Source organism: Mustelus asterias, unplaced genomic scaffold, assembly GCF_964213995.1.
Source record: "Mustelus asterias unplaced genomic scaffold, sMusAst1.hap1.1 HAP1_SCAFFOLD_1284, whole genome shotgun sequence".
NCBI classification, from domain to species: Eukaryota; Metazoa; Chordata; class Chondrichthyes; order Carcharhiniformes; family Triakidae; genus Mustelus; species Mustelus asterias.
The window spans coordinates 25,001-50,586 of record NW_027591229.1 but is presented as its reverse complement, the minus strand read 5'-3'; the positions used below and the strand labels follow the sequence as shown (position 1 = coordinate 50,586).

At 62.6% G+C, this 25,586-nt stretch overlaps 1 protein-coding gene across 1 annotated transcript in view; it reads right to left on the bottom strand.

Annotated features, from left to right (window-relative positions):
* Positions 1-25,586, bottom strand: part of hirip3 (HIRA interacting protein 3) — a 50,872-nt gene that overhangs the window by 12,790 nt on the left and 12,496 nt on the right. The window contains exons 4-6 of the mRNA XM_078206112.1: positions 21,665-24,618; positions 19,029-19,206; positions 13,140-13,238 (exon numbers count right to left, since the gene is read on the bottom strand). Of these exons, the coding sequence (XP_078062238.1) occupies positions 13,140-13,238; positions 19,029-19,206; positions 21,665-24,618 (3,231 nt within the window). The remainder of the gene's footprint in view (positions 1-13,139; positions 13,239-19,028; positions 19,207-21,664; positions 24,619-25,586) is intronic.

The following is a 25,586-nucleotide window of genomic DNA, read 5'->3' as shown; positions in this document are numbered from 1 at the left end:
CACACACCCGACTGTCCCACACACCCGACTGTCCCACACACACGCACCCGACTGTCCCACACACACGCACCCGACTGTCCCACACACGCACCCGACTGTCCCACACACGCACCCGACTGTCCCACACACGCACCCGACTGTCCCACACACACACCCGACTGTCCCACACACACACCCGACTGACCCTCACACACACCCGACTGTCCCACACACACACACCCGACTGTCCCTCTCACACACACACCCGACTGTCCCTCTCACACACACACCCGACTGTCCCACACACACCCGACTGTCCCACACACACACCCGACTCTCCCACACACACCAGACTGTCCCACACACACCCGACTGTCCCACACACACGCACCCGACTGTCCCACACACGCACCCGACTGTCCCACACACGCACACCCGACTGTCCCACACACACTCACACCCGACTGTCCCACACACACACACACCCGACTGTCCCACACACACACACACCCGACCGTCCCACACACACCCGACTGTCCCACACGCACCCGACTGTCCCACACACACTCACACCCGACTGTCCCACACACACACACACCCGACTGTCCCACACACGCACCCGACTGTCCCACACACACACATACCCGACTGTCCCACACACACCCGACTGTCCCACACACACGCACCCGACTGTCCCACACACACGCACCCGACTGTCCCACACACACGCACCCGACTGTCCCACACACACGCACCCGACTGTCCCACACACACGCACCCGACTGTCCCACACACACGCACCCGACTGTCCCACACACACGCACCCGACTGTCCCACACACACGCACCCGACTGTCCCACACACACGCACCCGACTGTCCCACACACACGCAGCCGACTGTCCCACACACACGCACCCGACTGTCCCACACACACGCACCCGACTGTCCCACACACACGCACCCGACTGTCCCACACACACGCACCCGACTGTCCCACACACACGCACCCGACTGTCCCACACACACCCGACTGTCCCACACACACGCACACCCGACTGTCCCACACGCACCCGACTGTCCCACACACACGCACACCCGACTGTCCCACACACACACACCCGACTGTCCCACACACACTCACCCGACTGTCCCACACACACTCACCCGACTGTCCCACACACACACACCCGACTGTCCCACACACACACACCCGACTGTCCCACACACACACACACGACTGTCCCACACACACTCACCCGACTGTCCCACACACACGCACCCGACTGTCCCACACACACACACCCGACTGTCCCACACACACACACCCGACTGTCCCACACACACACACCCGACTGTCCCACACACACCCGACTGTCCCACACACACGCACCCGACTGTCCCACACACACACACCCGACTGTCCCACACACACACACCCGACTGTCCCACACACACACCCGACTGTCCCCCACACACACACCCGACTGTCCCACACACACACACCCGACTGTCCCACACACACACACCCGACTGTCCCACACACACACACCCGACTGTCCCACACACACACACCCGACTGTCCCACACACACACACCCGACTGTCCCACACACACACACCCGACTGTCCCACACACACACACCCGACTGTCCCACACACACACACCCGACTGTCCCACACACACCCGACTGTCCCACACACACACACCCGACTGTCCCACACACACACACCCGACTGTCACACACACCCGACTGTCCCACACACCCGACTGTCCCACACACACGCACCCGACTGTCCCACACACACGCACCCGACTGTCCCACACACGCACCCGACTGTCCCACACACGCACCCGACTGTCCCACACACACACCCGACTGTCCCACACACACACCCGACTGTCCCACACACACACCCGACTGACCCTCACACACACCCGACTGACCCTCACACACACCCGACTGTCCCACACACACACCCGACTGTCCCTCTCACACACACACCCGACTGTCCCTCTCACACACACACCCGACTGTCCCTCTCACACACACACACCCGACTGTCCCTCTCACACACACACCCGACTGTCCCTCTCACACACACCCGACTGTCCCACACACTCACACCCGACTGTCCCTCTCACACACACACCCGACTGTCCCTCTCACACACACACCCGACTGTCCCACACACACCCGACTGTCCCTCTCACACACACCCGACTGTCCCACACACACCCGACTGTCCCACACACACCCGACTCTCCCACACACACCCGACTGTCCCTCTCACACACACACCCGACTGTCCCACACACACCCGACTGTCCCTCTCACACACACCCGACTGTCCCACACACACCCGACTGTCCCACACACACCCGACTGTCCCACACACACCCGACTCTCCCACACACACACCCGACTGTCCCACACACACACACACACCCGACTGTCCCACACACACCCGACTGTCCCACACACGCACACCCGACTGTCCCACACACACCCGACTGTCCCACACACACCCGACTGTCCCACACACACACACGCACCCGACTGTCCCACACACGCACCCGACTGTCCCACACGCACCCGACTGTCCCACACACACGCACCCGACTGTCCCACACACACGCACCCGACTGTCCCACACATACACACCCGACTGTCCCACACACACGCACCCGACTGTCCCACACACACACACCCGACTGTCCCACACACACACCCGACTGTCCCACACACACCCGACTGTCCCACACACACCCGACTCTCCCACACACACCCGACTGTCCCACACACACACCCGACTCTCCCACACACACCAGACTGTCCCACACACACCCGACTGTCCCACACACACGCACCCGACTGTCCCACACACGCACCCGACTGTCCCACACACGCACACCCGACTGTCCCACACACACTCACACCCGACTGTCCCACACACACACACACCCGACTGTCCCACACACACACACACCCGACTGTCCCACACGCACCCGACTGTCCCACACACACACACACCCGACCGTCCCACACACACCCGACTGTCCCACACGCACCCGACTGTCCCACACACACTCACACCCGACTGTCCCACACACACACACACCCGACTGTCCCACACACGCACCCGACTGTCCCACACACACACACACCCGACTGTCCCACACGCACCCGACTGTCCCACACGCACCCGACTGTCCCACACACACGCACCCGACTGTCCCACACACACGCACCCGACTGTCCCACACACACGCACCCGACTGTCCCACACACACGCACCCGACTGTCCCACACACACGCACCCGACTGTCCCACACACACGCACCCGACTGTCCCACACACACGCACCCGACTGTCCCACACACACGCACCCGACTGTCCCACACACACGCACCCGACTGTCCCACACACACGCACCCGACTGTCCCACACACACGCACCCGACTGTCCCACACACACCCGACTGTCCCACACACACGCACACCCGACTGTCCCACACGCACCCGACTGTCCCACACACACGCACACCCGACTGTCCCACACACACACACCCGACTGTCCCACACACACTCACCCGACTGTCCCACACACACACACCCGACTGTCCCACACACACACACACGACTGTCCCACACACACTCACCCGACTGTCCCACACACACGCACCCGACTGTCCCACACACACGCACCCGACTGTCCCACACACACGCACACCCGACTGTCCCACACACACGCACACCTGACTGTCCCACACGCACCCGACTGTCCCACACACACACACACCCGACTGTCCCACACACACACACACCCGACTGTCCCACACACACACACACCCGACTGTCCCACACACACACACCCGACTGTCCCACACACACACACCCGACTGTCCCACACACACACACCCGACTGTCCCACACACACCCGACTGTCCCACACACACGCACCCGACTGTCCCACACACACGCACCCGACTGTCCCACACACACGCACCCGACTGTCCCACACACACGCACCCGACTGTCCCACACACACCCGACTGTCCCACACACACGCACCCGACTGTCCCACACACATGCACCCGACTGTCCCACACACACCCGACTGTCCCACACACACCCGACTGTCCCACACACACCCGACTGTCCCACACACACGCACCCGACTGTCCCACACACACGCACCCGACTGTCCCACACACACGCACCCGACTGTCCCACACACACGCACCCGACTGTCCCACACACACGCACCCGACTGTCCCACACACACCCGACTGTCCCACACACGCACCCGACTGTCCCACACACGCACCCGACTGTCCCACACACACACCCCACTGTCCCACACACACCCGACTCTCCCACACACACACACACACCCGACTGTCCCACACACACACACCCCCCAACACACACACACCCGACTGTTCCACACACACACACCCCCCAACACACACACACCCCCCAACACACACACACCCCCCAACACACACACACCCGACTGTCCCACACACACACACCCCCCGACACACACACCCGACTGTCCCACACACACGCACCCGACTGTCCCACACACACGCACCCGACTGTCCCACACACACGCACCCGACTGTCCCACACACACGCACCCGACTGTCCCACACACACGCACCCGACTGTCCCACACACACGCACCCGACTGTCCCACACACACGCACCCGACTGTCCCACACACGCACCCGACTGTCCCACACACGCACCCGACTGTCCCAGACACGCTCCCGACTGTCCCACACACGCACCCGACTGTCCCACACACGCACCCGACTGTCCCACACACGCACCCGACTGTCCCACACACACACACCCGACTGTCCCACACACACACGCACCCGACTGTCCCACACACACCCGACTGTCCCACACACACACCCGACTGTCCCACACACACACACCCGACTGTCCCACACACACACACCCGACTGTCCCTCTCACACACACACCCGACTGTCCCACACACACACACCCGACTGTCCCACACACACACACACACCCGACTGTCCCACACACACACACACCCGACTGTCCCACACACACACACCCGACTGTCCCACACACACACACCCGACTGTCCCACACACACACACCCGACTGTCCCACACACACACACCCGACTGTCCCACACACACCCGACTGTCCCACACACACACACACCCGACTGTCCCACACACACACACACCCGACTGTCCCACACACACACCCGACTGTCCCACACACACACACACCCGACTGTCCCACACACACACACCCGACTGTCCCACACACACACACCCGACTGTCCCACACACACACACACACCCGACTGTCCCACACACACACACACCCGACTGTCCCACACACACACACCCGACTGTCCCACACACACCCGACTGTCCCACACACACACCCGACTGTCCCACACACACCCGACTGTCCCACACACACCCGACTGTCCCACACACACACACCCGACTGTCCCACACACACACACCCGACTGTCCCACACACACACACCCGACTGTCCCACACACACACCCGACTGTCCCACACACACACCCGACTGTCCCACACACACACACCCGACTGTCCACACACACACACCCGACTGTCCCACACACACACACCCGACTGTCCCACACACACACACCCGACTGTCACACACACACACCCGACTGTCCCACACACACCCGACTGTCCCACACACAGCCGACTGTCCCACACACTCACACCCGACTGTCCCACACACACACACCCGACTGTCCCACACACACACACCCGACTGTCCCACACACACACACCCGACTGTCCCACACACACACACCCGACTGTCCCACACACACACCCGACTGTCCCCCACACACACACCCGACTGTCCCACACACACACACCCGACTGTCCCACACACACACACCCGACTGTCCCACACACACACGCCCGACTGTCCCACACACACACGCCCGACTGTCCCACACACACACACCCGACTGTCCCACACACACACACCCGACTGTCCCACACACACACACCCGACTGTCCCACACACACACCCGACTGTCCCACACACACCCGACTGTCCCACACACACACACCCGACTGTCCCACACACACACACCCGACTGTCACACACACCCGACTGTCCCACACACCCGACTGTCCCACACACACGCACCCGACTGTCCCACACACACGCACCCGACTGTCCCACACACGCACCCGACTGTCCCACACACGCACCCGACTGTCCCACACACACACCCGACTGTCCCACACACACACACCCGACTGTCCCACACACACCCGACTGTCCCTCTCACACACACACCCGACTGTCCCACACACACACACACACACCCGACTGTCCCACACACACACACACACACCCGACTGTCCCTCTCACACACACACACCCGACTGTCCCACACACACCCGACTGTCCCTCTCACACACACACCCGACTGTCCCTCTCACACACACACCCGACTGTCCCTCTCACACACACACCCGACTGTCCCACACACACACACACCCGACTGTCCCTCTCACACACACACCCGACTGTCCCTCTCACACACACACACCCGACTGTCCCTCTCACACACACACCCGACTGTCCCACACACACACACACACCCGACTGTCCCTCTCACACACACACCCGACTGTCCCACACACACACACACACCCGACTGTCCCTCTCACACACACACCCGACTGTCCCTCTCACACACACACCCGACTGTCCCTCTCACACACACACCCGACTGTCCCTCTCACACACACACCCGACTGTCCCTCTCACACACACACACCCGACTGTCCCACACACACCCGACTCTCCCTCTCACACACACACCCGACTGTCCCACACACACCCGACTGTCCCACACACACCCGACTCTCCCTCTCACACACACACCCGACTCTCCCTCTCACACACACACCCGACTGTCCCTCTCACACACACACACCCGACTGTCCCTCTCACACACACACCCGACTGTCCCACACACACCCGACTGTCCCACACACACACACCCGACTGTCCCACACACACACACACCCGACTGTCCCTCTCACACACACACCCGACTGTCCCACACACACGCACCCGACTGTCCCACACACACCCGACTGTCCCACACACACGCACCCGACTGTCCCACACACATGCACCCGACTGTCCCACACACACCCGACTGTCCCACACACACCCGACTGTCCCACACACACCCGACTGTCCCACACACACGCACCCGACTGTCCCACACACACGCACCCGACTGTCCCACACACACGCACCCGACTGTCCCACACACACGCACCCGACTGTCCCACACACACCCGACTGTCCCACACACACCCGACTGTCCCACACACGCACCCGACTGTCCCACACACACACCCCACTGTCCCACACACACCCGACTCTCCCACACACACACACACCCGACTGTCCCACACACACACACCCCCCAACACACACACACCCGACTGTTCCACACACACACACCCCCCAACACACACACACCCCCCAACACACACACACCCCCCAACACACACACACCCGACTGTCCCACACACACACACCCCCCGACACACACACCCGACTGTCCCACACACACGCACCCGACTGTCCCACACACACGCACCCGACTGTCCCACACACACGCACCCGACTGTCCCACACACACGCACCCGACTGTCCCACACACACGCACCCGACTGTCCCACACACACGCACCCGACTGTCCCACACACACGCACCCGACTGTCCCACACACACGCACCCGACTGTCCCACACACACGCACCCGACTGTCCCACACACGCACCCGACTGTCCCACACACGCACCCGACTGTCCCAGACACGCTCCCGACTGTCCCACACACGCACCCGACTGTCCCACACACGCACCCGACTGTCCCACACACGCACCCGACTGTCCCACACACACACACCCGACTGTCCCACACACACACGCACCCGACTGTCCCACACACACCCGACTGTCCCACACACACACCCGACTGTCCCACACACACACACCCGACTGTCCCACACACACACACCCGACTGTCCCTCTCACACACACACCCGACTGTCCCACACACACACACCCGACTGTCCCACACACACACACACACCCGACTGTCCCACACACACACACACCCGACTGTCCCACACACACACACCCGACTGTCCCACACACACACACCCGACTGTCCCACACACACACACCCGACTGTCCCACACACACACACCCGACTGTCCCACACACACACACCCGACTGTCCCACACACACCCGACTGTCCCACACACACACACACCCGACTGTCCCACACACACACACACCCGACTGTCCCACACACACACCCGACTGTCCCACACACACACACACCCGACTGTCCCACACACACACACCCGACTGTCCCACACACACACACCCGACTGTCCCACACACACACACACACCCGACTGTCCCACACACACACACACCCGACTGTCCCACACACACACACCCGACTGTCCCACACACACCCGACTGTCCCACACACACACCCGACTGTCCCACACACACCCGACTGTCCCACACACACACACCCGACTGTCCCACACACACACACCCGACTGTCCCACACACACACACCCGACTGTCCCACACACACACACCCGACTGTCCCACACACACACCCGACTGTCCCACACACACACCCGACTGTCCCACACACACACACCCGACTGTCACACACACACACCCGACTGTCCCACACACACACACCCGACTGTCCCACACACACACACCCGACTGTCACACACACACACCCGACTGTCCCACACACACCCGACTGTCCCACACACAGCCGACTGTCCCACACACTCACACCCGACTGTCCCACACACACACACCCGACTGTCCCACACACACACACCCGACTGTCCCACACACACACACCCGACTGTCCCACACACACACACCCGACTGTCCCACACACACACACCCGACTGTCCCACACACACACCCGACTGTCCCCCACACACACACCCGACTGTCCCACACACACACACCCGACTGTCCCACACACACACACCCGACTGTCCCACACACACACGCCCGACTGTCCCACACACACACGCCCGACTGTCCCACACACACACACCCGACTGTCCCACACACACACACCCGACTGTCCCACACACACACACCCGACTGTCCCACACACACACCCGACTGTCCCACACACACCCGACTGTCCCACACACACACACCCGACTGTCCCACACACACACACCCGACTGTCACACACACCCGACTGTCCCACACACCCGACTGTCCCACACACACGCACCCGACTGTCCCACACACACGCACCCGACTGTCCCACACACACGCACCCGACTGTCCCACACACGCACCCGACTGTCCCACACACGCACCCGACTGTCCCACACACACACCCGACTGTCCCACACACACACACCCGACTGTCCCACACACACCCGACTGTCCCTCTCACACACACACCCGACTGTCCCACACACACACACACACACCCGACTGTCCCACACACACACACACACACCCGACTGTCCCTCTCACACACACACACCCGACTGTCCCACACACACCCGACTGTCCCTCTCACACACACACCCGACTGTCCCTCTCACACACACACCCGACTGTCCCTCTCACACACACACCCGACTGTCCCACACACACACACACCCGACTGTCCCTCTCACACACACACCCGACTGTCCCTCTCACACACACACACCCGACTGTCCCTCTCACACACACACCCGACTGTCCCACACACACACACACACCCGACTGTCCCTCTCACACACACACCCGACTGTCCCACACACACACACACACCCGACTGTCCCTCTCACACACACACCCGACTGTCCCTCTCACACACACACCCGACTGTCCCTCTCACACACACACCCGACTGTCCCTCTCACACACACACACCCGACTGTCCCACACACACCCGACTCTCCCTCTCACACACACACCCGACTGTCCCACACACACCCGACTGTCCCACACACACCCGACTCTCCCTCTCACACACACACCCGACTCTCCCTCTCACACACACACCCGACTGTCCCTCTCACACACACACACCCGACTGTCCCTCTCACACACACACCCGACTGTCCCACACACACCCGACTGTCCCACACACACACACACCCGACTGTCCCTCTCACACACACACCCGACTGTCCCACACACACACACACACCCGACTGTCCCACACACACACACACACACCCGACTGTCCCTCTCACACACACACCCGACTGTCCCACACACACCCGACTGTCCCACACACACCCGACTGTCCCACACACACCCGACTGTCCCACACACACCCGACTGTCCCACACACACACCCGACTGTCCCACACACACCCGACTGTCCCTCACACACACACACACACCCGACTGTCCCACACACACCCGACTCTCCCACACACACCCGACTCTCCCACACACACCCGACTCTCCCACACACACCCGACTCTCCCACACACACCCGACTCTCCCACACACACCCGACTCTCCCACACACACCCGACTCTCCCACACACACCCGACTCTCCCACACACACCCGACTCTCCCACACACACCCGACTCTCCCACACACACCCGACTCTCCCACACACACCCGACTCTCCCACACACACCCGACTGTCCCACACACACCCGACTCTCCCACACGCACCCGACTCTCCCACACGCACCCGACTCTCCCACACGCACCCGACTCTCCCACACGCACCCGACTCTCCCACACGCACCCGACTCTCCCACACGCACCCGACTCTCCCACACGCACCCGACTCTCCCACACGCACCCGACTCTCCCACACACACGCACCCGACTCTCCCACACACACGCACCCGACTCTCCCACACACACGCACCCGACTCTCCCACACACACACCCGACTCTCCCACACACACCCGACTCTCCCACACACACCCGACTCTCCCACACACACACCCGACTCTCCCACACACACCCGACTCTCCCACACACACACACCCGACTCTCCCACACACACACCCGACTCTCCCACACACACACCCGACTCTCCCACACACACCCGACTCTCCCACACACACACCCGACTCTCCCACACACACCCGACTCTCCCACACACACCCGACTCTCCCACACACACACCCGACTCTCCCACACACACCCGACTCTCCCACACACACCCGACTCTCCCACACACACCCGACTCTCCCACACACACCCGACTCTCCCACACACACCCGACTCTCCCACACACACCCGACTCTCCCACACACACCGACTCTCCCACACACACCGACTCTCCCACACACACCCGACTCTCCCACACACACCCGACTCTCCCACACACACCCGACTCTCCCACACACACCCGACTCTCCCACACACACCCGACTCTCCCACACACACCCGACTCTCCCACACACACCCGACTCTCCCACACACACCCGACTCTCCCACACACACCCGACTCTCCCACACACACCCGACTCTCCCACACACACCCGACTCTCCCACACACACCCGACTCTCCCACACACACCCGACTCTCCCACACACACCCGACTCTCCCACACACACCCGACTCTCCCACACACACCCGACTCTCCCACACACACCCGACTCTCCCACACACACCCGACTCTCCCCACACACACCCGACTCTCCCACACACACACCCGACTCTCCCACACACACACCCGACTCTCCCACACACACACCCGACTCTCCCACACACACACCCGACTCTCCCACACACACACCCGACTCTCCCACACACACACCCGACTCTCCCACACACACACCCGACTCTCCCACACACACACCCGACTCTCCCACACACACCCGACTCTCCCACACACACACACACCCCCCACACACACCCGACTCTCCCACACACACACCCGACTCTCCCACACACACACACCCCCCACACACGCCCGACTCTCCCACACACACCCGACTCTCCCACACACACCCGACTCTCCCACACACACCCGACTCTCCCACACACACCCGACTCTCCCACACACACCCGACTCTCCCACACACACCCGACTCTCCCACACACACCCGACTCTCCCACACACACCCGACTCTCCCACACACACCCGACTCTCCCACACACACCCGACTCTCCCACACACACCCGACTCTCCCACACACACCCGACTCTCCCACACACACCCGACTCTCCCACACACACCCGACTCTCCCACACACACCCGACTCTCCCACACACACCCGACTCTCCCACACACACCCGACTCTCCCCACACACACCCGACTCTCCCACACACACACCCGACTCTCCCACACACACACCCGACTCTCCCACACACACACCCGACTCTCCCACACACACACCCGACTCTCCCACACACACACCCGACTCTCCCACACACACACCCGACTCTCCCACACACACACCCGACTCTCCCACACACACACCCGACTCTCCCACACACACACCCGACTCTCCCACACACACACCCGACTCTCCCACACACACACCCGACTCTCCCACACACACACCCGACTCTCCCACACACACCCGACTCTCCCACACACACACACACCCCCCACACACACCCGACTCTCCCACACACACACCCGACTCTCCCACACACACACACCCCCCACACACGCCCGACTCTCCCACACACACGCCCGACTCTCCCACACACACCCGACTCTCCCACACACACCCGACTCTCCCACACACACACCCGACTCTCCCACACACACACCCGACTCTCCCACACACACCCGACTCTCCCACACACACCCGACTCTCCCACACACACCCGACTCTCCCACACACACCCGACTCTCCCACACACACCCGACTCTCCCACACACACCCGACTCTCCCACACACACCCGACTCTCCCACACACACCCGACTCTCCCACACACACCCGACTCTCCCACACACACCCGACTCTCCCACACACACACACACCCCCCACACACACCCGACTCTCCCACACACACACCCGACTCTCCCACACACACACACACCCCTCACACACACTGGGCAAGGGCAGACATACCTTCAGTGTGAATAATATTCGCAACATCTAATGATGCCAGTTCAGCTGCCTCCTCCCGTTTAATCCTCAACGCTTTACACTTCTCCAGAGACGGGTTCCCTAGAGTGGGGTCAGGAAGGTGAGGGAGACGAGGGGGGGAAGGTAAGAAACACGGGAGAAATGGGCATGCAGGGTGAGAGCCACAGAAACAGAGGGAGAGAGGGGGGGCAGGGGGAAAGAGAGGGGGCAGAGGGAGAGAGGGGGGCAGGGGGGAGACAGGGGGGCAGGGGGGAGAGAGGGGGGCAGAGGGAGAGAGAGAGAGGGGGGCAGAGGGAGAGAGAGAGAGGGGGGCAGAGGGAGAGAGAGGGGGGCAGAGGGAGAGAGAGAGAGGGGGGCAGAGGGAGAGAGAGAGAGGGGGGCAGAGGGAGAGAGAGAGAGGGGGGCAGAGGGAGAGAGAGAGAGGGGGGCAGAGGGAGGGGGAGAGAGGGGGGCAGAGGGGGAGAGAGGGGGGCAGAGGGGGAGAGAGGGGGGCAGAGGGGGAGAGAGGGGGGCAGAGGGGGAGAGAGGGGGGCAGAGGGGGAGAGAGGGGGGCAGAGGGGGAGAGAGGGGGGCAGAGGGGGAGAGAGGGGGGCAGAGGGGGAGAGAGGGGGGCAGAGGGGGAGAGAGGGGGGCAGAGGGGGAGAGAGGGGGGCAGAGGGGGAGAGAGGGGGGCAGAGGGGGGAGAGGGGAGAGAGGGGGCAGAGGGGGTGAGAGGGGGGCAGAGGGGGTGAGAGGGGGGCAGAGGGGGTGAGAGGGGGGCAGAGGGGGTGAGAGGGGGGCAGAGGGGGAGAGAGGGGGGCAGAGGGGGGCAGAGGGGGAGAGAGGGGGAGAGAGGGGGGCAGAGGGAGAGAGAGGGGGGCAGAGGGAGAGAGAGGGGGCAGAGGGAGAGAGAGGGGGGCAGAGGGAGAGAGAGGGGGGCAGAGGGAGAGAGAGGGGGGCAGAGGGAGAGAGAGGGGGGCAGAGGGAGAGAGAGGGGGGCAGAGGGAGAGAGAGGGGGGCAGAGGGAGAGAGAGGGGGGCAGAGGGAGAGAGAGGGGGGCAGAGGGAGAGAGAGGGGGGCAGAGGGAGAGAGGGGGGGCAGAGGGAGAGAGAGGGGGGCAGAGGGAGAGAGAGGGGGGCAGAGGGAGAGGGAGGGGGGCAGAGGGAGAGGGAGGGGGGCAGAGGGAGAGGGAGGGGGGCAGAGGGAGAGAGAGGGGGGCAGAGGGAGAGAGAGGGGGGCAGAGGGAGAGAGAGGGGGGCAGAGGGAGAGAGAGGGGGGCAGAGGGAGAGAGAGGGGGCAGAGGGAGAGAGAGGGGGGCAGAGGGAGAGGGAGGGGGGCAGAGGGAGAGAGAGGGGGGCAGAGGGAGAGAGAGGGGGGCAGAGGGAGAGAGAGGGGGGCAGAGGGAGAGAGAGGGGGGCAGAGGGAGAGAGAGGGGGGCAGAGGGAGAGAGAGGGGGGCAGAGGGAGAGAGAGGGGGGCAGAGGGAGAGAGAGGGGGGCAGAGGGAGAGAGAGGGGGGCAGAGGGAGAGAGAGGGGGGCAGAGGGAGAGAGAGGGGGGCAGAGGGAGAGAGAGGGGGGCAGAGGGAGAGAGAGGGGGGCAGAGAGAGAGAGGGGGGCAGAGGGAGAGAGAGGGGGGCAGAGGGAGAGAGAGGGGGGCAGAGGGAGAGAGAGAGAGGGGGCAGAGGGAGAGAGAGAGGGGGACAGAGGGAGAGAGAGAGGGGGACAGAGGGAGAGAGAGAGGGGGACAGAGGGAGAGAGAGAGGGGGACAGAGGGAGAGAGAGAGGGGGACAGAGGGAGAGAGAGAGGGGGACAGAGGGAGAGAGAGAGGGGGACAGAGGGAGAGAGAGAGGGGACAGAGGGAGAGAGAGAGGAGGACAGAGGGAGAGAGAGAGGGGGACAGAGGGAGAGAGAGAGGGGGACAGAGGGAGAGAGTGAGGGGGACAGAGGGAGAGAGAGAGGGGGCAGAGGGAGAGAGAGAGGGGGGCAGAGGGAGAGAGAGGGGGACAGAGGGAGAGAGAGAGGGGGACAGAGGGAGAGAGAGAGGGGGACAGAGGGAGAGAGAGAGGGGGACAGAGGGAGAGAGAGAGGGGGACAGAGGGAGAGAGAGAGGGGGACAGAGGGAGAGAGAGAGGGGGACAGGGAGAGAGAGAGGGGGACAGGGAGAGAGAGAGGGGGACAGGGAGAGAGAGAGGGGGACAGGGAGAGAGAGAGGGGGACAGAGGGAGAGAGAGGGAGGGACAGAGGGAGAGAGAGGGGGGAGAGAGGGGGGACAGAGGGAGAGAGAGGGGGGACAGAGGGAGAGAGCGGGGGGACAGAGGGAGAGAGAGAGGGGGGCAGAAGGAGAGAGAGAGAGAGGGATAGAGGAAGAGAGAGAGGGGGGCAGAGGGAGAGAGAGAGAGGGGGCAGAGAGAGAGAGGGGGCAGAGGGAGAGAGAGAGAGGGGGCAGAGGGAGAGAGAGAGGGGGACAGAGGGAGAGAGAGACAGAGGGAGAGAGAGAGAGGGGGACAGAGGGAGAGAGAGACAGAGGGAGAGAGAGAGAGGGGGCAGAGGGAGGGAGAGAGAGAGGGGGCAGAGGGAGGGAGAGAGAGAGGGGGCAGAGGGAGGGAGAGAGAGGGGGGGCAGAGGGAGGGAGAGAGAGGGGGGGCAGAGGGAGGGAGAGAGAGGGGGGGCAGAGGGAGGGAGAGAGAGGGGGGGCAGAGGGAGGGAGAGAGAGGGGGGGCAGAGGGAGGGAGAGAGAGGGGGGGCAGAGGGAGGGAGAGAGAGGGGGGGCAGAGGGAGGGAGAGAGAGGGGGGGCAGAGGGAGGGAGAGAGAGGGGGGGCAGAGGGAGGGAGAGAGAGGGGGGGCAGAGGGGAGAGAGAGGGGGCAGAGGGGGAGAGAGAGGGGGGCAGAGGGAGGGAGAGAGGGGGGGCAGAGGGAGGGAGAGAGGGGGGGCAGAGGAGGGAGAGAGGGGGGGCAGAGGGAGGGAGAGAGGGGGGGCAGAGGGAGGGAGAGAGGGGGGGCAGAGGGAGGGAGAGAGGGGGGGCAGAGGGAGGGAGAGAGGGGGGGCAGAGGGAGGGAGAGAGGGGGGGCAGAGGGAGGGAGAGAGGGGGGGCAGAGGGAGGGAGAGAGGGGGGGCAGAGGGAGGGAGAGAGGGGGGGCAGAGGGAGGGAGAGAGGGGGGGCAGAGGGAGGGAGAGAGGGGGGGCAGAGGGAGGGAGAGAGGGGGGGCAGAGGGAGGGAGAGAGGGGGGGCAGAGGGAGGGAGAGAGGGGGGGCAGAGGGAGGGAGAGAGAGGGGGGCAGAGGGAGGGAGAGAGGGGGGGCAGAGGGAGGGAGAGAGGGGGGGCAGAGGGAGGGAGAGAGGGGGGGCAGAGGGAGGGAGAGAGGGGGGCAGAGGGAGGGAGAGAGGGGGGCAGAGGGAGGGAGAGAGGGGGGGCAGAGGGAGGGAGAGAGGGGGGGCAGAGGGAGGGAGAGAGGAGGGGCAGAGGGAGGGAGAGAGGGGGGGCAGAGGGAGGGAGAGAGGGGGGGCAGAGGGAGGGAGAGAGGGGGGGCAGAGGGAGGGAGAGAGGGGGGGCAGAGGGAGGGAGAGAGGGGGGGCAGAGGGAGGGAGAGAGGGGGGCAGAGGGAGGGAGAGGGGGGGCAGAGGGAGGGAGAGGGGGGGCAGAGGGAGGGAGAGGGGGGGGGCAGAGGGAGGGAGAGAGGGGGGGCAGAGGGAGGGAGAGAGGGGGGGCAGAGGGAGGGAGAGAGGGGGGGCAGAGGGAGGGAGAGAGGGGGGGCAGAGGGAGGGAGAGAGGGGGGGCAGAGGGAGGGAGAGAGGGGGGGCAGAGGGAGGGAGAGGGGGGGCAGAGGGAGGGAGAGAGGGGGGGCAGAGGGAGGGAGAGAGGGGGGGCAGAGGGAGGGAGAGAGGGGGGGCAGAGGGAGGGAGAGAGGGGGGGCAGAGGGAGGGAGAGAGGGGGGGCAGAGGGAGGGAGAGAGGGGGGCAGAGGGAGGGAGAGAGGGGGGGCAGAGGGAGGGAGAGAGGGGGGGCAGAGGGAGGGAGAGAGGGGGGGCAGAGGGAGGGAGAGGAGGGGGGGCAGAGGGAGGGAGAGAGGGGGGGCAGAGGGAGGAGAGAGGGGGGGCAGAGGGAGAGAGGGGGGGCAGAGGGAGGGAGAGAGGGGGGACAGAGGGAGAGAGAGAGGGGGGACAGAGGGAGAGAGAGAGGGGGGACAGAGGGAGAGAGGGGGGACAGAGGGAGAGTGGGGGGACAGAGGGAGAGAGAGAGGGGGGACAGAGGGAGAGAGGGACAAGGAATGGGGGGGACAGAGGGAGAGAGGGGGGGGGACAGAGGGAGAGAGGGGGGGGGACAGAGGGAGAGAGGGGGGGGGACAGAGGGAGAGAGAGAGGGGGGACAGAGGGAGAGAGAGAGGGGGGACAGGGGGAGAGAGAGAGGGGGGACAGAGAGAGGGGGGGCAGAGGGAGAGAGGGGGGGCAGAGGGAGAGAGAGAGGAGGGACAGAGGGAGAGAGAGAGGGGACAGAGGGAGAGAGAGAGGGGGGGCAGAGGGAGAGAGAGAGGGGGGGCAGAGGGAGAGAGAGAGGAGGGACAGAGGGAGGGAGAGAGGGGGGACAGAGGGAGAGAGAGAGGGGGGACAGAGGGAGAGAGAGAGGGGGGGCAGAGGGAGAGAGAGAGGGGGGACAGAGGGAGAGAGAGAGGGGGGCAGAGGGAGAGAGAGTGGGGGGACAGAGGGAGAGAGAGAGGGGGGGCAGAGGGAGAGAGAGAGGGGGGACAGAGGGAGAGAGAGAGGGGACAGAGGGAGAAAGTGACATTAGTGAAAGGAGCAGACACAAACAGCTGACACCTTGTGGGTGAGAGTCCCCACATGAACCTCTCTGTGCCGCCGCGGATTGTTCCGGTAATATTAATATGTCGCAACTTAAGATCAGGAGTGGCAAAACGACTGGGGGGGGGGGGGGGGGGGGGGGTGGGTACAACCTGTCCGTTTTACGAACCCCACGGGCACCGACTCTCCCCGTGGGGGTTACCAGTCGCTCCCACGGGTACCGACTCTCCCCGTGGGGGTTACGAGTCGCTCCCACGGGCACCGACTCTCCCCAGGGGGGTTACGAGTCGCTCCCACGGGCACGGATTCTCCCCAGGGGGGTTACGAGTCGCTCCCACGGGCACGGATTCTCCCCAGGGTCTTACGAGTCGCTCCCACGGGCACCGACTCTCCCCAGGGGGGTTACGAGTCGCTCCCACGGGCACGGATTCTCCCCGTGGGGGTTACGAGTCACTCCCACGGGCACTGACTCTCCCCGTGGGGGTTACCAGTCGCTCCCACGGGCACGGATTCTCCCCGTGGGGGTTACGAGTCGCTCCCACGGGCACCGACTCTCCCCGTGGGGGTTACGAGTCGCTCCCACGGGCGCGGATTCTCCCCGTGGGGGTTACGAGTCGCTCCCACGGGCACGGATTCTCCCCGTGGGGGTTACGAGTCGCTCCCACGGGCACGGATTCTCCCCGTGGGGGTTACGAGTCGCTCCCACGGGCACGGATTCTCCCCGTGGGGGTTACGAGTCGCTCCCACGGGCACGGATTCTCCCCGTGGGGGTTACGAGTCGCTCCCACGGGCACCGACTCTCCCCGTGGGGGTTACGAGTCGCTCCCACGGGCACCGACTCTCCCCGTGGGGGTTACGAGTCGCTCCCACGGGCATCAACTCTCCCCGTGGGGGTTACGAGTCGCTCCCACGGGCACGGATTCTCCCCGTGGGGGCTACGAGTCGCTCCCACGGGCACCGACTCTCCCCTGGGGGCTTCCGAGTCCCTCCTACACGCACTGGCTCTCCCCTGGGGGGGATCAGGTCTTCTCCCCCGAGGGTAACCGACTCTCCCGGGGGGGGGGGGGGGGGGGAATATGGTTCGACGGGACAGTTACCTTTGATACCCAGGTCTTCGAGCTCCTGACGGAGGGCTCTAATCTTGGCCTTGTGACTGCGGCAGGTTTCAAACAGCTTCTTGTAGTTACGGCGGACCCCGCAGGTGACAATGCAACGCTTCAACCTCCGGACGGTGGGGTGGTCCTCACTCCCGCTCTCCTTCTCGTTGCCTTTCTTCTGCAAAAACCAGACCGCATCAGCGAGGGGAGTCTCGACCTGTCCTGGGAGAGTGTTTGATGGGGGGACACAGTGTAGAGGGAGCTTTACTCTGTATCTAACCCCGTGTCCTGGGAGTGTTTGATGGGGACAGTGTAGAGGGGGCTTTACTCTGTATCTAACCCCGTGCTGTACCTGTCCTGGGAGTGTTTGATGGGGGACAGTGTAGAGGGAGCTTTACTCTGTATCGAACCCCGTGCTGTACCTGTCCTGGGAGTGTTTGATGGGGGACAGTGTAGAGGGAGCTTTACTCTGTATCTAACCCCGTGCTGTACCTGTCCTGGGAGTGTTTGATGGGGACAGTGTAGAGGGAGCTTTACTCTGTATCTAACCCCGTGCTGTACCTGTCCTGGGAGTGTTTGATGGGGACAGTGTAGAGGGAGCTTTACTCTGTATCTAACCCCGTGCTGTACCTGTCCTGGGAGTGTTTGATGGGGGACAGTGTAGAGGGAGCTTTACTCTGTATCTAACCCCGTGCTGTACCTGTCCTGGGAGTGTTTGATGGGGACAGTGTAGAGGGAGCTTTACTCTGTATCTAACCCCGTGCTGTACCTGTCCTGGGAGTGTTTGATGGGGACAGTGTGGAGGGAGCTTTACTCTGTATCGAACCCCGTGCTGTACCTGTCCTGGGGGTGTTTGATGGGGACAGTGTAGAGGGAGCTTTACTCTGTATCTAACCCCGTGCTGTACCTGTCCTGGGAGTGTTTGATGGGGGACAGTGTAGAGGGAGCTTTACTCTGTATCTAACCCTGTGCTGTACCTGTCCTGGGAGTGTTTGATGGGGACAGTGTAGAGGGAGCTTTACTCTGTATCTAACCCCGTGCTGTACCTGTCCTGGGAGTGTTTGATGGGGGACAGTGTAGAGGGAGCTTTACTCTGTATCTAACCCCGTGCTGTACCTGTCCTGGGAGTGTTTGATGGGGACAGTGTAGAGGGAGCTATACTCTGTATCTAACCCCGTGCTGTACCTGTCCTGGGAGTGTTTGATGGGGGACAGTGTAGAGGGAGCTTTACTCTGTATCTAACCCCATGCTGTACCTGTCCTGGGAGTGTTTGATGAGGGGACAGTGTAGAGGGAGCTTTACTCTGTATCTCACCCCGTGCTGTACCTGTCCTGGGAGTGTCTGATGGGGACAGTGTAGAGGGAGCTTTACTCTGTATCTAACCCCGTGCTGTACCTGTCCTGGGAGTGTTTGAAGGGGACAGTGTAGAGGGAGCTTTACTCTGTTTCTAACCCCGTGCTGTACCTGTCCTGGGAGTGTTTGATGGGGGACGGTGTAGAGGGAGCTTTACTCTGTATCTAACCCCGTGCTGTACCTGTCCTGGGAGTGTTTGATGGGGGACAGTGTAGAGGGAGCTTTACTCTGTATCTCACCCTGTGCTGTACCTGTCCTGGGAGTGTCTGATTGGGACAGTGTAGAGGGAGCTTTACTCTGTATCTAACCCCGTGCTGTACCTGTCCTGGGAGTGTTTGAAGGGGACAGTGTAGAGGGAGCTTTACTCTGTATCTAACCCCGTGCTGTACCTGTCCTGGGAGTGTTTGATGGGGGACGGTGTAGAGGGAGCTTTACTCTGTATCTAACCCCGTGCTGTACCTGTCCTGGGAGTGTTTGATGGGGGACGGTGTAGAGGGAGCTTTACTCTGTATCTAACCCCGTGCTGTACCTGTGCTGGGGGTGTTTGATGGGGGACAGTGTAGAGGGAGCTTTACTCTGTATCTAACCCCGTGCTGTACCTGTCCTGGGAGTGTTTGATGGGGACAGTGTAGAGGGAGCTTTACTCTGTATCTAACCCCGTGCTGTACCTGTCCTGGGAGTGTTTGATGGGGACAGTGTAGAGGGAGCTTTACTCTGTATCTAACCCAGTGTTGTACCTGTCCTGGGAGTGTTTGATGGGGGACAGTGTAGAGGGAGCTTTACTCTGTATCTAACCCAGTGCTGTACCTGTCCTGGGAGTGTTTGATGGGGACAGTGTAGAAGGAGCTTTACTCTGTATCTAACCCCGTGCTGTACCTGTCCTGGGAGTGTTTGATGGGGGACAGTGTAGAGGGAGCTTTACTCTGTATCTAACCCCGTGCTGTACCTGTCCTGGGAGTGTTTGATGGGGGACAGTGTAGAGGGAGCTTTACTCTGTATCTAACCCAGTGCTGTGCCTGTCCTGGGAGTGTTTGATGGGGACAGTGTAGAGGGAGCTTTACTCTGTATCTAACCCCGTGCTGTACCTGTCCTGGGAGTGTTTGATGGGGGACAGTGTAGAGGGAGCTTTACTCTGTATCTAACCCCGTGCTGTATCTGTCCTGGGAGTGTTTGATGGGGGACAGTGTAGAGGGAGCTTTACTCTGTATCTAACCCCGTGCTGTCCCTGTCCTGGGAGTGTTTGATGGGGGACGGTGTAGAGGGTGGTCCGGAGCGGGATTCACCTTGCTCTGTTTCTTGCTGTGTTTCCTCGCCGTGTCCGATGAATCGCCGTCCCCGTCTCCCTCGCTCTCGCTGCCCTCTTTGCGTTCCTTCCCGTTGGGGACGGACCTGGTGGTGCCCGAGCTCTCGTCCCCCGAGCTCCCTCCTTCGCCCGCTGCCGGGGTCTCCTCCTCGCTCGACGCCCCTTCCTCCGATCCGCTTGCCCGCCGAGCTTTGGGCTGGGTCTTCCTCGCCCCGGCCGCCCTCCTCCCCTTCCCATCCCCCTCGCTCGCTGCCGCTCCCTCCGACTCGCTCTGGTCCTGGGCCTCGCCCGCCGGGCTGCTTCCACGCCTGCCCTTGGCGGCTGCCCGCTTCCCCTGCGCCGTCCTCCTCGGGTGGGCCTTGCCCTGACGCCCGGCTCTCTGTCCCGCCTCCTCACTCCTCCCCTCCGAATCCTGTCTGCCGCTGCTCCTGCGCTTCCCTCTGCCCTTGGCCTCCTTCGTGACCTCCGCCGCTGCCTTTTTCCTTCCCTTCTTCGCCCCTCGGTCACCTTCTTCGCTCTCACTCGAACTTCGATCCTCGCTCCCGCTCTGCGCGCTCTCATCCTCAGACTCTTCGCGCTTCTGTCTGCCTCCCCCCTTGCGTTGACTCTCCCGGACCCCCTTTTGCTGTTTTGTCGCCGCTCCCGGCTTCGCCCTTCCTTTCTTTGGCGCTGCGCTCTCTCCTCTGCTCTCGCCCGAATCTCCATCCTCACTCCCGCTCTCATCCTCCGACTCTTCGCGCTTCTGTCCGCCTCTCTTGCGTTGACTTTCCTGCACATGTTCACTCTGTTTCACCTCCACTTTTGGCTTCGCCTTCCCTCCCTTTGGCGCTGGCCTCTCTCCTCCGCTCTCGCCCGAATCTCGATCTTCGCTCCCGCTCTGCGCGCTCTCATCCTCCGACTCTTCGCGCTTCTGTCTGCCTCCCCCCTTGCGTGGACTCTCCCGGACCCCCTTTCGTTGTTTCACCTCCACTTTTGGCTTCGCCTTCCCTCCCTTTGGCGCTGGCCTCTCTCCTTCGCTCTCGCCGGAATCTCCATCCTCACTCCCGCTCTCATCTTCCGACTCTTCGCGCTTCTGTCTGCCTCTCTTGCGTGGACTGTCCCGGACCCCCTTTAGTTGTTTCACCTCCACTTTTGGCTTCACCCTTCCTCCCTTTGGCGCTGGCCTCTCTCCTCCGCTCTCGCCCGAATCTCCATCCTCGCTCCCGCTCTGCGCGCTCTCATCCTCCGACTCTTCGCGCTTCTGTCCGCCTCTCTTGCGTGGACTCTCCCGGACCCCCTTTAGTTGTTTCACCTCCACTTTTGGCTTCGCCCTTCCTCCCTTTGGCGCTGCGCTCTCTCCTCCGCTCTCGCCCGAATCTCCATCCTCACTCCCGCTCTCATCCTCCGACTCTTCGCGCTTCTGTCCGCCTCTCTTGCGTGGACTCTCCCGGACCCCCTTTAGTTGTTTCACCTCCACTTTTGGCTTCGCCCTTCCTCCCTTTGGCGCTGCGCTCTCTCCTCCGCTCTCGCCCGAATCTCCATCCTCACTCCCGCTCTCATCCTCCGACTCTTCGCGCTTCTGTCCGCCTCTCTTGCGTGGACTCTCCCGGACCCCCTTTCGTTGTTTCACCTCCACTTTTGGCTTCGCCCTTCCTCCCTTTGGCGCTGCGCTCTCTCCTCCGCTCTCACCCGAATCTCCATCCTCACTCCCGCTCTCATCCTCCGACTCTTCGCGCTTCTGTCCGCCTCCCTTGCGTTGACTCTCCCGGACCCCCTTTTGTTGTTTCACCTCCACTTTTGGCTTCGCCTTCCCTCCCTTTGGCGCTGGCCTCTCTCCTCCGCTCTCGCCCGAATCTCCATCCTCACTCCCGCTCTCATCCTCCGACTCTTCGCGCTTCTGTCCGCCTCTCTTGCGTGGACTCTCCCGGACCCCCTTTCGTTGTTTCACCTCCACTTTTGGCTTCGCCCTTCCTCCCTTTGGCGCTGCGCTCTCTCCTTCGCTCTCGCCCGAATCTCCATCCTCACTCCCGCTCTCATCCTCCGACTCTTCGCGCTTCTGTCTGCCTCCCTTGCGTTGACTCTCCCGGACCCCCTTTTGTTGTTTCACCTCCACTTTTGGCTTCGCCTTCCCTCCCTTTGGCGCTGGCCTCTCTCCTCCGCTCTCGCCCGAATCTCCATCCTCACTCCCGCTCTCATCCTCCGACTCTTCGCGCTTCTGTCCGCCTCGCTTGCGTTGACTCTCCCGGACCCCCTTTAGTTGTTTCACCTCCACTTTTGGCTTCACCCTTCCTCCCTTTGGCGCTGCGCTCTCTCCTCCGCTCTCGCCCGAATCTCCGTCCTCACTCCCGCTCTCATCCTCCGACTCTTCGCGCTTCTGTCCGCCTCTCTTGCGTGGACTCTCCCGGACCCCCTTTCGTTGTTTCACCTCCACTTTTGGCTTCGCCCTTCCTCCCTTTGGCGCTGGCCTCTCTCCTTCGCTCTCGCCGGAATCTCCATCCTCACTCCCGCTCTCATCCTCCGACTCTTCGCGCTTCTGTCCGCCTCCCTTGCGTTGACTCTCCTGCCCACATTCGCTCTGTTTCACCTCCACTTTTGGCTTCGCCTTCCCTCCCCTTGGCGCTGGGCTCTCTCCTCCGCTCTCGCCCGGCTCTCGATCCTCCCTCCCGCTCTCGTCCCCGGACCCTTTGTGCTTCCGTCCTCGGCCGTCCTGGCCCAGCCCCGGCTCTGCCCCCCGCCCTCTCTGGTCCTCCTCCTCCGTCTCCCCGCCCCGGTCGGGGACTCCGGGCTGCTGCCGGAGCTCGGCCGCTGTCCCCTCCTCCCCGCTCGGGTCGCTCGCTCCCTTGCCGGCAGGGAGGGTCGTCCCCGCGGCGTCAGGGTCCTCTCCCCTCTCCGAGGCCGGGCTGCCTGGGGGTCTCTCGCTCTGGTCCGCCTCTCCGCTCGGCCGGTGGTCCCAATCTGCCAAAGGAGTAGGGAAACGGGAGTGGGGAAAGGAGAATTAATGATTGTTTGGGTGTGACATTCCTGTTCCTTTATGTTAGTAATTTTAAGGACGGTCCCTGCAGTTTTTTAAATTCATTTGTGGGCCTCACTGACTGGCCAGCATTTACTGTCCATTCCTGGTCAGACCATAAGACATAGGAGCAGAATGAGGCCACTCGGCCCATCAAGTCTGCTCCCCCATTCTATCATGGCTGATATTTTTCTCATCCCCATTCTCCTGCCTTTTCCCCATAACCCCTGATCCCCTTATTAATCAAGAACCTATCTGTCTCTGTCTTAAAGACACTCAATGACCTGGCTTCCACAGCCTTCTGCGGCAAAGAGTTCCACAGATTCACCACTCTCCGGCTGAAGAAATTCCTCCTCATCTCTGTTTTAAAGGATCGTCCCTTTAGCCTGAGGTTGTTCCCTCTGGTTCTAGTTTTTCCTACTGGTGGAAACATCCTCTCCACGTCCACTCTATCCAGGCCTCGCAGTATCCTGTAAGTTTCAATAAGATCCCCCCTCATCCTTCTAAACTCCAACGAGTACAGACCCAGAGTCCTCAACCCGTTCCTCAGACGACAAGCTCTTCATTCCAGGGATCATTCTTGTGAAGCTCCTCTGGGCCCTTTCCAAGGCCCAGCACATCCTTCCTTAGATACGGGGCCCAAAACTGCTCCCAATACTCCAAATGGGGTCTGACCAGAGCCTGGTACAGCCTCAGGAGAACATCGATCCCTTTAGCCCCAAGAGCGATATCTAATTCCTTCTTGAATTCACACAACGTTTTGGCCTCAACGACTTTCTGTGGGAGTGAATTCCACACATTCACCACCCTCTGGGTGAAGAAATTTCTCATCTCTGTTTTAAAGGATCGTCCCTTCAGCCTGAGGTTGTTGCCTCTTGAGAACATAAGAAATAGGAGCAGGAGTCGGCCATCT